This window comes from Dama dama, chromosome 18 (genome assembly GCF_033118175.1).
Source record: "Dama dama isolate Ldn47 chromosome 18, ASM3311817v1, whole genome shotgun sequence".
Taxonomy (NCBI): domain Eukaryota; kingdom Metazoa; phylum Chordata; class Mammalia; order Artiodactyla; family Cervidae; genus Dama; species Dama dama.
This window is the reverse complement of record NC_083698.1, coordinates 68,792,002-68,804,769: the sequence shown is the minus strand read 5'-3', so window position 1 is coordinate 68,804,769 and position 12,768 is coordinate 68,792,002. Positions and strand designations below refer to the sequence as shown.

Here is a 12,768-nt window from a genome sequence, read left to right as displayed (position 1 = left end):
GAAGGACACAAAAGTATAAGACAAATCTCTCCTCTTGGTCCTGATGAGAAACCATGCTTAATGTTCTCCACAATTTCAATGAAATCATGTAACTGGTTTTGCAGGAATATTTCTTACAAGATTCCTTCAAATTATCCTTTAGAAAAAGCCAGGAAACTGACGGGGAGTGATGAGAAAGTACTAGCTGCTCATTAATGTCCAACTCTTTGCAACCCATGGACTGTAGCCCACCAGGCTCCTCTGTCCATGGAATTCTGCAGGCAAGAACACTGGAGTAGATTGCCATTCCCTTCTCCAGGGGATCTTCCCGACCCAGGGATCGAACTCAGATCTCCTGCTGATACCAATTCAAATACCAAGCTCCCTTGTGACTAACTGAAATCCAAAGAGATTTATGAAAAAATAACTTAAATCTTGAGAATACAAAGAGCTCCTCAGCCCTGGGTGCAAACTGGAATCCCCTGGAGACTTCAAAAAAAAAAAAAAAAAAAAACAAACTTCCACCCTAGAATCTCTGGAGGTGAGGCCAGTGCCCTACAAAAGAACAGATGATAATTCTCCATAAATAGCTTCTGTTACATGAATTTCTGACAGATAAAACTCCAACAAGTACTCAGAGTGCAGATGTTCTCTGCTGCTATTCAGATGCACATGCAGATATTTCCTTGTGGTTAAAAGAATATCTGAGGTAGGATTTCCCTGGTGGTCCAGTGGTTGGGACTCCAAGCTTCCACTGCAAGGGGAATGGATTCAATCTCTGGTTGGGAACTAGGATCCTGTACCTCACAACATGGTCAAAATAAATAAATGTTTTTAAAAAAATCTGAGGTAGAAGTAGAAATTGTAACCATTTCTAGAAATGAAAACCTGTAACAATTCCTAAACATGACATCAAGTCACCCCTAAATGAAGTTAGCAAGGGAGGAGATCAGGGTAGGGTAGGAGATCAGGTAGATCGGAGATCAGGTCAAGAGTTTTCAAGAAATGTTACATTTGTTCCAACTCGTAGATAAATGGGTCACCACATATTAAATAAGAAGCAAAGATTACAAAAGGGTTATTTTATGTTAATCTCTAACATTTTCTTTGAGAATTCTTAACCCAGTTCTACTACTTATCAGTTGTATAAACTTGGGCTGATTAATTAGCTTCCTTAAGCCTCAGTTTCCTCATCTATAAAATGGGTATAATCATGCCTACCTCGTAATGAGAGATAACACTTGTAAATCACTCAGCACAGTGCCTGACATAAATAGTAAATATTAATTCTTATTTTTCAACTCTTTCCCTCAGAATTTGCTTTCTAATGCTTTTATTACCTAAGTGAACATATCCAGCTAGATGTTCACAGAAGTTATCATTTTGGTTATTATTGATTATGTATCTCTTTGAGCTGAATGCTTTGACATCTGGCACTCTGGAGCTATTTGTTCTATGAAGACACGAAAGATATTTTAAATCTTTTCATTTGAAAAAGTACACACAAATATGGATTTCTATTGAGCATTTCATGTTTCTGCTTTATAAAGCTTAGACCACAAAAGAGCATATATAATTTTGGTATTGACGATTGGATACTGAAATCTTTGATTTACAAAGAAAGATTAGATCAATGTGCACATCCAGTTTGAAAACAAAACACACATCCTTTGAGAGGTGTTGTTCACCTTTTAAATGTTAAATATCTTTATATATTCCATCCCATTCTCAAGGTAGTAGAAATGAATCGTTTCTACTATTTTCTGCAAGTTACTTCACTACTATACAACTTTTTAAAGATATTTTCAAGTGCTGCAAGAAATATATAGCTCCAGGGGAATGGATGTAAGAAATCATTGATCCCAGCACCACTGAATGATATCTAAGGAAATGTTGATGACCTCCTGCACAAAGGCCAGTTTAGCACAGTGCTTCAGCACACAGGCAGTGCAGTGGACTGAAGAGACTGCATTCAAAAACCCTCTCAACTATCTACCAGCTTTGTAATTTTGCAGTTAAATATTACCTGTCACATGACTCTTGTGAGGATGCAATGAGTTGTATAGGTCACAAGTATTCAGAAAACTGTTTGGCACATAAAAAGTAGCCACATACGTTACTGTTTAGTAAATATTATTAAATATTTTAGAGTATTCTGTAACATGACAACACTGTATAAGTATTTATCCCTTCCTGATTTCTCTTTCCTTCCTCCCTCTCGCCATTCATCTCAAGGTGTTTTCCTTTTCTTGAGTCCTCCCCCACTATTTAATAATATCTTTTTCCCTTTGGGGTTTATCCATAATCCTTAATGGTGGATGTGGCAATATCTGGACCCCGATGGAGTTAAAGAGTACTACTAACCCTATGTGACAAGAAAGCAGGCCTTCCTCCATGTACTTTTAGAAGAGGCTTTCATCATTAAAAATGACAGAACACTTGGCATTCATTAAAATAAGAGAAAGCAAATAAAACTTAAGGACAATTTTTATCACCCTATAAGCTCTTAGAATTGGTCACAGTTTTCCATGTGTAACTGTAAAGAAGTGATGAAAGACAACATTCTTTTGTACACGGTAAAACCACTGGGCAGAATTTCAAAGATTCCCAAAAGAAATAAATACAAATTGGGATCTCATAGACTAAAAACAAGATGTAAGAATACTCCTACAACTTTAAATTTTATTTTCTCTTAATTATGTAATTGTAAGAGAAGGTTGGTGGGAAAATAAAAATGACTCCTTCCTGTTTATCACAGTGGAACAATTTTTGACTGGTTGCACAGTTTTATCAATATTGAGCTATTTAGGTTTAACAAATGCACATCAAGGGAAAAAAAAGATGTTTGTCCTATACTTGCAAAATATTTCTAAAGCTGTAATTCCTAGGAGCCCTTTTTATCCAGGAAAGCAGTACTGCAGACAACGGACGGTCACACTGACACAGTGTTCCCAAGTGAAACAACCCAATTTTTGGTGCAGCTCATGCATGCTTAGGCATATAGATAATTATGTTCATAAAAACAGTGCACAGCTATCTCTTGCCATCCTGTGTCCATCTTGCATTTCCCCATTCATTACTGATTATCAAAACTATAATAAATGGTAGGTCTATGTTCTCGACACTTGACCACTTGAAAGGCTTACAAACCCTTTCCAGGGAATGAGATAGAAAACAAGTAGCCTGTCTATTCACTGACAAAGACTTTTGATAAAAAGAAATTCTGCTACTCGTAGCAAAAGCAATTACTGTTGCCAAACAAATTATTGAAAATGTATGGGGTGGCCACACAGCAAAACAAACCACCAAATAACCTATCTTTGATGCTATGCTAAATCTATCATGCTTGGCTTGCAAAAAAAAAAGAAAAAAAAAAAAAGAGTACCCAGGAAGGTGCTTGCTCTTTATAATAGCAATTACGTGACCATCGGTTTCAAACCAATAGCAGAACTCTGTAGGTGATACCTTGCCTATATGGGTGTTCTGTTAAAATATATTTTATCCTATTATCTGCAACATACAATTTTTTTCAGCACAAGTAATTTTGAGTCAGATGAAAGGAAGACTGCATACTTTTGAATAGTCCAGTTCTGTGTGCTCTTTTACAGAACTGAAACTACTTCAGATCAGGAAGACAATCTTGAGGAGAGCAAGGTTACCCACAATCAAATACAATTCCTTTGACTACCATTTCTAGAACTTCATGGTACAATAAGCTTTCAGTATGGGTCAGTCATCTGATTCAGGATGAAAATAAAAGTATACATTCAAGTAACTGGCCATACAGTAATGGACTTATACCAACAGAATTAATTATTTCACACCTATCAAATTTCCAGTATTTCCACAGAACTAAAATAAATTTTCCAAAAATTTAAAATGTGCAGTTCCATTTTGGGATGAAAACTGAAGTAAGGACACAGTAAAAGTAAAATTAAGGTGTTTTATACCATCATAGTTCTTGTGAGCTTTCTCAAACATTAAGTAAAACATTCCTGGTTTCCTTACTCTAGATCAATGACTCTATCTTACCAGGTAAGAAGTGATTCTTCAATTAGGTTAGATGACCAATAAGATTTCTTTCATCTTTATAATCATTAAGATTCCATTTAGTTATGTAAACTTGAGTAATTTGTAACTTACTTCTGGGGAAGTGTTAAGTTCTGGTAATTAGGGCACCATTTTGCATTAAAGTGATGTCATAAAATTTCTAAATAGTACTCAAGCAGCTTAAGGGAGTTAATGTTATTTAACAAAACTCATATAGTGCTTGTAGAACATGCAGAACTGTTCTGAGTACTACATAAATATTAACTCATTTATACTAAGCAGCTAAGTATACTTAGTAACTAAGTTCTTATGAAGCTTAATGAATATGTGAATTGGCATTGAACAATGAATTAAAGTGAACAACCACATTCACTCAGCCTTTGAAATTAACATTATTCATTTCTAACAATTAGGGTTATACCATAACAACACGATAGTATAGGTAACCCTAGTAGGTTACCTATAGTAACTCTAGCAGGTTACCTATATGTAGGTCGATAACTCTACTTACTGAAATCCTTGAACTGCTTTCAGGAGAAGCCCAAATTCCTCAGCAAGTCATGGAAGTACTGCAGCGTCTATTTTCTGGTTTGTTTCTTCTGTCCCTTAAATCTTAACTATTTGCAGTCAAAAATGCATCTAATTTCACATGTCCATGTACCTGCTGACCCTTCATTTGATATGACCACCCCTTCCCTATAATTTGGTGAGTTCTTACCAACCCTCAAAACACAGTTCAGATGGTGCCTCCCCTTGAGAGCCCACCCTGACTGCTCAGCTAGGTTAAGCACTATCTTCTCTGTTTCCACATCTCTCTGTGATCACCTCCAGAAAATCACACACAAGGACACAGTGTAACTACCTATCTGTTCATTCATCTTCCTACTTGTCTGTAAACTCCTTAAAGGCTAGAACTGAGTCTTTTACCTCTAAATCCCCAGGGTCTTACAAAAAAAAAAAAATGGTATACAGCATGAACTCAAGTATATAAATGTCTTTTAAATAAACAAATCAGTATATACCTCTGTAAGCTGACAGAAAGCATCCTAATTTTATTATTAGAAAGGAAGTTGCTAAACATACTTATGAGTATAAATTACATCCATTTAATCACCAAAGAAATAACAAGGTCCATACATAATTAACTTATGTTTTTGGATTCAATGAACAGTTCTCAATGAAATCAGAAATGACACATTGCAGGACCACTCTTTAGTTTCCTAACTGGAGGAAGTGTTGGCATATGGCAACTAAGTCTTTACAACTCTGCCAGATTCAGCCCTACTAGTCAGTGATCACTAACTGGAGCTGAGGAACATAATAAACTGCTGCAGCTCCCCAGAGACCCAGCACCCAAACACACACACTATTTGTATCTCACCAGGTGCCGGCATGGAGATAACTGCCTGTCATAATTACAGCACCTTCACTCTCATTTCTGACTTGAATGAATAAACTACTCATGCTGTTGTTTAAGCTGCTGCTGCTGCTGCTAAGTCGCTTCAGTCGTGTCCGACTCTATGAGACCCCATAGATGGCAGCCCACCAGGCTCCCCCGTCCCTGGGATTCTCCAGGCAAGAACAATGAAGTGGGTTGCCATTTCCTTCTCCAATGCATGAAAGTGAAAACTGAAAGTGAAGTCGCTCAGTCGAGTCCGACTGGTCGCAACCCCATGGACTGCAGCCTACCAGGCTCCTCCGTCCATGAAATTTTCCAGGCAAGAACACTGGAGTGGGTTGCCATTGCCTTCTCTGGTTGTTTAAGCTAAATCCTACCAATTCATTCACACCTCTCCAAAAGTGAGGGCATTTGGTGGTCATGGTCATTCTTCTCAACGGTGAGGTTTATCCTTGTAGGATATAAAAGCTGCACAGGCCCCAAGTGCCTTCTGCCCCAAGTGGAGAGATCTATGAAGCAAAAATCCCCCACAAAAGTGGTATTCCAGAAATGGGAAGAAAAAGGAGGGCTGGCCTGTTGTCCGAGAATAGCAGTCTTTCACCGACACAGAGAAGGGCAGAGGGTACCTAAAGACATCACCAGCATGAGGCAGAGGCTCCAGGAGTCTCCGGGTTCAATCCTGCAGTTTTCTTTTTCTCCATCTCTACTTTCTTCCTCTCTGATTTGTTTTAAAGCACTGTGATTTGTTTTAAAGCAATGTCTATATCAGCAAAAATTTGGCTTGTGGAAGACTCTACTGGATGAGAGACCCCATATCTTCGATGAATCAATTGTATGGAAAAAAGAAAGAAAAAGGATGAGGGAAATCATGCATTAAAGAGGCTTTAAAAAAATGAATTGCAGTTTATAAACATTATCTGGATCCTGGTTCAAACAAACTTAAATATATATAATATTTATATGTCTATTTTATATATTTATATATAATACATTGACATATTTAATATATATTAGCTATGATAGTATCATGATTACATTTTCTAAAAAATCCTTGTCTTTTAGAGGCGCATAGTTAAATTTTTTTATGAAATGTTTCAAAATAATACAGAAAGGAAAAGAAAATAGGATGTATATAAAATGAGATTGGCTATGAGTTGCTAATTGCTGAAGCTCAGAGTTCATGATAATAGTCTGTCTACTTTTGTGTATGTGTGTTCGAAATTTTTTGTAATAAAAGTTGCAAATGAGTGTGAGAATATTCCTCTACAGAAGTAATTCTAACAGTGTCCGATGCTTCTTCAGTTTTACTATGGAAGCAAATTATAATGGAAAACTTTGGTGCTCAGTCGTGTCCGACTCTTTGTGACCCCACGGACTGTAGCCTACCAGGCTCCTCTGTCCATGGGGTTTTCCAGGCAAGAGTACTGGAGTGGGTTGCTATTTCCTGCTCCAGGGGATCTTCCTGACCCAGGGATCGAACCCGGGTCTCCAGCATTGCAGACAGATGCTTTACCGTCCGAGCCACCAGGGAAGCCCCATAATGGAAATGGTATTTACCAAACATCAATTCAAATGATGGGATCCTTCACTAAAACTTGACATATTAAATTTTCTATTATAATAATCTAATTGATGGATATTACTATAGCACTTTAATTTCCATCATGTTAACATTTTAACAAAATTAAGTACTTGGCTACAAATAAGGGGTATTTTTCTATGTTCACATATTTTACACTTATAATAAATTACTATAATTATCACATCAAGACACATCTTAAAATATTAAGAATATATTTAGACATGTAAAAATATTCAGCGTACTTTAGTGAAGTGTGTAAAATTTTCAACTACATGAACATGTTCTATCTGAAATGTACTTACAGGTGGATGAACTGGTTGCCAGGTCGATATATGTAAACTTTAAAAAATGCTTACAGAGCCCCAAAATATTTACTTAAACAGTAAGTTCAAAAAAGAATTTTCAAGCATATCTGTGAATGTGTGATATTGACCTAAACATGGTAAACGGTAGTTAGGTTTTTATTTTATTTTATAAATGCCCCCAAAGCCACACTGCCCTAATTACACCAAGAGGACTGCTATCAACCAAGAAAGGGGAGAAGGGGATGTCTTTTTTGAAAGGTGGAGTTGAATGGGTCCATCTCCGATGTCCACAAATTGAGTGAGCTGAGAACCTTGTAGTTGAGCTTAATTTTAAGGTTTAAGTTTAAGCAGGGATGTCTACGCTTGTTTTTCCTATTTTCCTACAGTACCAATCTTGGCTTAAATCACACAAAGCCTTCTCTTTGAGAATTAAAACAACCACAACAACAATAATGACGATGTAAATCCTCTCAAATATTGTATGCCTTCTTGCCTACACATGGCTTTTGCTTGGCAGCGGTGAGAGGGTCTCCGCCCCTTCACTCAGGTTGCCGCTCACAAGGAGGCATCCCGCACAAACACCTCCCGAGCAAAGCCCCGGGCCTGTGACTCTTTGGGGGTTTTGTCCGCCTTCTCTTCTTTCTTTTGCACAGGGAGCGCCATATATGACTCGCAAGAGAATTGCGCTGCTTTCACCCAAGACACTGCATCTCCAGGGCAACCGAGAGCAAACGCAGGGTCGGAGTGGGCCGGGCGGCGCATAGGACCACCCCCTGGACCGCGCCTCTCACCTGCCCGCTGCTGGGGTCGCCCCGCACCCGCGTGTCCAGCGCGTCGTGTCCAGTTTCGTCTTCTCCGCCCGAGCTGTAGATGAGCCGGAGTGGCACGATGCTCTGGCGCTCCAGGAAGCGGTTCTCGTTCCTCCTCTCCAGTTCGGTCAACGGGGCGTCTCCTCCAGGCAGGAAAGGGGGGAAGGAAGAATTAGGGAGAAAAGGCGAAAATAATGACCCTGACGGACACTCGTCCATCCTGCGGTCCGATGGTTCTCCGGAGAAGATCCCACCTCCCCTCCCTCCCAGACCCCATCTGGGAAGGACGCAGAGACACCAGACGCAAAGCCTTGGACCAGCTCATCTGAGAGCATCCAAGATCGGGGCCCAGAAGCAGAGCCCCTTCTCCCATCCTCCGCATTCCTCTTCTACTTCCGAAGAAAAACAAGCATTTGACCTAAAGCTTCTAACGTATCCGCGCGCCCCCACAATATATTTTTGCTTCACTTCTCACCACCCTTCTAAATAAAAAAATCTCCCCGCTAACTCGGGAAATGGGGATGCCCCTTTATCATGCGCTTGAGGGCTGCAAAGATGCCGGGAAAATGGTACTTTCCAGAGCCACAGAGGACGGCGAACTTACCTGCCCGGCCGCAGCGCGCCGGGGGACAGGTCCCCAGGGTGCAGAGCAGCAAGAAGGGCACGGACACAGCCGTCGCCGCCGCCGCCTGCATGGTGCTGCCGTCCGCCCGCCTCGCCCGAGATGCTCAGCTCCTCATGCCCAGGCAGCCGCGGCCGGATCCCGCGCCCCGCGCCCCGCGCCCGGGGCTAGCCTGGGCCACCCGCTCCCAGCCCCGACCCGAGCTGTGGCGACCCAGGCGCTGCAGCCTCCGCCGCGGGGCTGCCTCAGTGCTGCATTGTGCTCCGCGGGCGCTTCCGCTGGTGGGGGGAGCGAGCGAGTGCGGCATTGGGCGGTTGGCTGTAGCTAAGTGGTTTCTAGCGCCTCCCACCTCATCCCCTGGCAGAGGCTCCGGCGGGCGACGAGCGCTCGGCGGGGAACGAGCGCCTGCTGCAGTCGCCCCCCGCACTGGAGCAGGGGCGCGCGCCCGAGAGTCAGCTGGGAAATGTAGTTCTCTCTCCGCGTCCTGCTGTCTCCACGACGGCGCGGACTGTCGCGACCTCGTGACCACGGAGTCATCTACAGCCTGGAGATGGGAGGGAGGAAAAGGGCAGGAAAAAGAAAGGTCATCCCTGGCAAGGCCTCCTGGGACCGAAGATGCCCTAGATGCGCCGCTGCGGGAGCCGGGATTCGGCCACTGCGTCCCCCAAGAACTGCAATAATGCTTCCTTCAGATGTAGTAGTTAATTTAAAATATCATCAGGCATCATACCCTCAAGATGACATGGCAACGTAACTATTCAACAAACATCGATTGAGGACCCACTGTGTGCGCAGCAGTCGACCTAAGAGCAAGGGACACAATGGTGAAGGACAGGGCTATAAGAGGTACCAGCTATTGAGTTAATACCATTTTGTACAATACTGGGATGTTTTCCTCTTTCCCTGGCAGAATTTTTTTTTTTACTCTCTGCCTCTATTGAGGTGGCTTCAGATTCCTTCACCACCATGGTGTTTTAAATTGCTATTAAGGCAAGTTTATTCCCACTCCTCTGCCTCCGTAATACACCTTGGGAAACTATAGCTTAGTACCAGAGGAATTTTCTCACTTACCTTGCCTCTCATGATGTCCGTTCTGTGCCAGGGAGATAGAATTGTTTAAAGGTATGCATCTATTACATTTTAAAAAAAAGAAAAATGGGCAAGCCCTGTAAACCAAGCAATTTCTTATTCTGGTATAATCTGCCTTCAAGAAACGTTCACAACACATGCACAGGGCATTGCTTATAACAAGAGATTTAAATTTAAAAGTTATGGGGTATATTTACAGCAGCACAATAGTTACAAAACTGTAAAATTATTTCTCCCAACTGAGAGAACTGGGGTAAGAATTTGGGTCCATGATGTAGGAAATGAAGGTTAAGGGCTTCTCTAGGCCTTGGGTTCTAATTTTATTTTACTGTATTATGAAATCTTCTGCATCAAGGTCTAGAGTGCACTGTTGAAATCTTGTAGCCCTATTCAGGCTTCAATTGCATGTCATATATAGAATTCTTAAGGTTCTCATTAGTTGAAGATTTGGGGGACAGAATATCTCCTTTGACTCTATTTGAAGGCAATGCATATGTATATATATATATATATATGGGATTTCTGCTGTCTTCATTTTCATTTCATTCCCACCTAGTTATTTAATTAATAACCAATTTATCTAGTTAATTAACACATTTATCACCTCACATATTTATCTCTTTTTTGATGAGAATATTTAAGTTTTATTCTTAGCAAATCTCAATTATTTAATACAGTGTTATCAATATTGGAGAAGGAAATGGCAACCCACTCCAGTAATCTTGCCTGAAAAATTCCATGGACAGAGGAGCCTGGCAGGCTACAGTCCATGGGATTGCAAGGAGTCAGGCATGACTGAACAACTATCACTATCAATTATAGTCACCATTTTTACATTAGATTCTTAGATATTATTCACTTTGTAGCTGAAAGTTTGCATGCTTTTACTAACCTCTCTCTAGCTCCCCCATTCCCAGTGCTCAGTTCCCACTTTTTACTCTCTATTTCTATAATTTTGACTTTTGGGGGGTTAAATTCCACATATAAGGAATACCATGCACTATTTGTCTTTCTCTGTCTGATTTATTACACTTATTAAAGTATCTGCAAGGTCCATTCACAAATAGCAGGATTTCCTTCTTTCTTAGGGCTGAATAACATTCCATCATATATGGAACTGAAAACACGATGATCCAAAACTTATTGGATGCGCCAAAAGTCGTTCTAAGAGGGAAGTTGACAGCAGTAAAAGCTTTACCTCAGGGAACATGAAAAATCTCAAATAAATAGCCCAGCCTTGCAACTGAAGCAATTAGAGAAAGAAGAACAAACAAAACTCAAAGTTAGTAGAAGGAAAGAAATCATAAAGATCTGAGCAGAATTAAATAAAATAGAGGCAAAAAAAAATATAGGAAAAAATCAGTAAAACTAAAAGCTGGTTCTTTGGAAAGATAAACAAAATTTATAAGCCCTTAGCCAGATTTATCAAGAAAAAAAAAAAAAAAGGAGAGCACTCACATTAATACAATCAGAATACAAAGGATCATAAGCATCTATCACAAGCAACTATACATCAATGAAATGAGCATTATAGAAGAAATGGACACTTTCTTAGAAAGGTACAATCTCCCAACACTGAATCAGGAAGAAATAAAAACTATGAGCAAGCCAATCACCAGTTCTGAAATTGAATCAGTAACTTAAAAACTCCCAATAAACAAACATTCAGGACTAAATGGCTTCACAGGCAAATTCTACCATACATTTAAAGAAGAGTTAATATTTATTATTCTGAAACTGTTCCCAAAAAATGTCGAGAAAGGAATACCTTCAAACTCAATCTATGAGGCACCATCACCCAGATACCAAAGTAAGACAAAAATATCACACAAAAAATTATAGGCCAATATCACTAATGAACATATAGATGCAAAAATTATCCAAAAATACCAGTAAACTGAGTGCAATAATACATTAAAAAGACCATATACCAAGATCAAGTGGAATTTACCCTTGGGATGCAAAAATTTTTCAATATCTGCAAATCAATGTTATACACTACATTAACAAACTGAAGAATAAAAACCATATGATCATCTCAATAGATACAGAAAAAGCTTTTGACAAAATTCAATACAATTTATAATTTTAAAAAAACTTCAGAAAGTAGGCATAGAGGAAACCTACCCCAGCATAATAAAGGCCATATATGACAAACCTACAGCTAACATCATACTCAAAGGTAAAGGACTGAAAGCTTTTCCTCTAAGAACAGGAACAAGACAAGGATAACCATTCTCATACTTTTATTCAACATAGTTTTGGAAGTCCTAGACACAGAAATCAGATAAGAAAAAGAAATAAAAGGAATTCAAATTGGGAAAAAAAGCAAAACTGTCACCATTAGCAGATGACATGATACTATACATAGAAAATCCTAAAGGCACTACCAGAAAACTACCAGAGCGCATGGGTAAGTTCACAGGATACAAAGTTAGTATACTGAAATCTGTAGCATTTCTATACACTAACAACAAAATATCAGAATGAGAAATGAAGGAGATGGTAAATCCCACTTACCATCACATCAGAAAGAATAAAATACATCTGAAGAAACTTACCTAAGGAGGCAAAAGACTTGTACTCCATAAACTATAAGACTCTGATGAAAGAAATTGAAGACAACAGAAACAAGTGGAAAGCCGTACTGTGTTCTTGGATTAGAAAAATCAATACTGCTAAAATGACTATACTACCCAAGGTGATCTACAGATTCAATATAATCCCTATCAAATTACCACTGGAATTTTTCACAGAACTAGAATAAATAATTTTTAAAAAATTTCTGGAAACACAAAAAGCCCCCAAATAGCCAAAATAATCTTGAGAAAAAAGAACGGAGCTGGAGGAGTCACGCTTTCTGATTTCAGACTATACTACAAGTTACAGTAATTAAGACAGAATGGTACTGGCACAAAAACAGAAATATAGAT

At 39.5% G+C, this 12,768-nt stretch overlaps 1 protein-coding gene across 6 annotated transcripts in view; it reads right to left on the bottom strand.

Moving 5' to 3' along the window:
* Positions 1–8,860, bottom strand: part of ADAM22 (ADAM metallopeptidase domain 22) — a 218,885-nt gene extending 210,025 nt beyond the window's left edge. For all 6 annotated transcript variants that reach the window (XM_061165531.1, XM_061165532.1, XM_061165533.1 and 3 more), the window contains exons 1-2: positions 8,729–8,860; positions 8,107–8,267 (exon numbers count right to left, since the gene is read on the bottom strand). In XM_061165531.1, coding sequence (XP_061021514.1) covers positions 8,107–8,267; positions 8,729–8,819 — 252 coding nt within the window. In that variant the 5' untranslated portion in view covers positions 8,820–8,860. The remainder of the gene's footprint in view (positions 1–8,106; positions 8,268–8,728) is intronic.
* Positions 8,861–12,768: the final 3,908 nt, after the last annotated feature.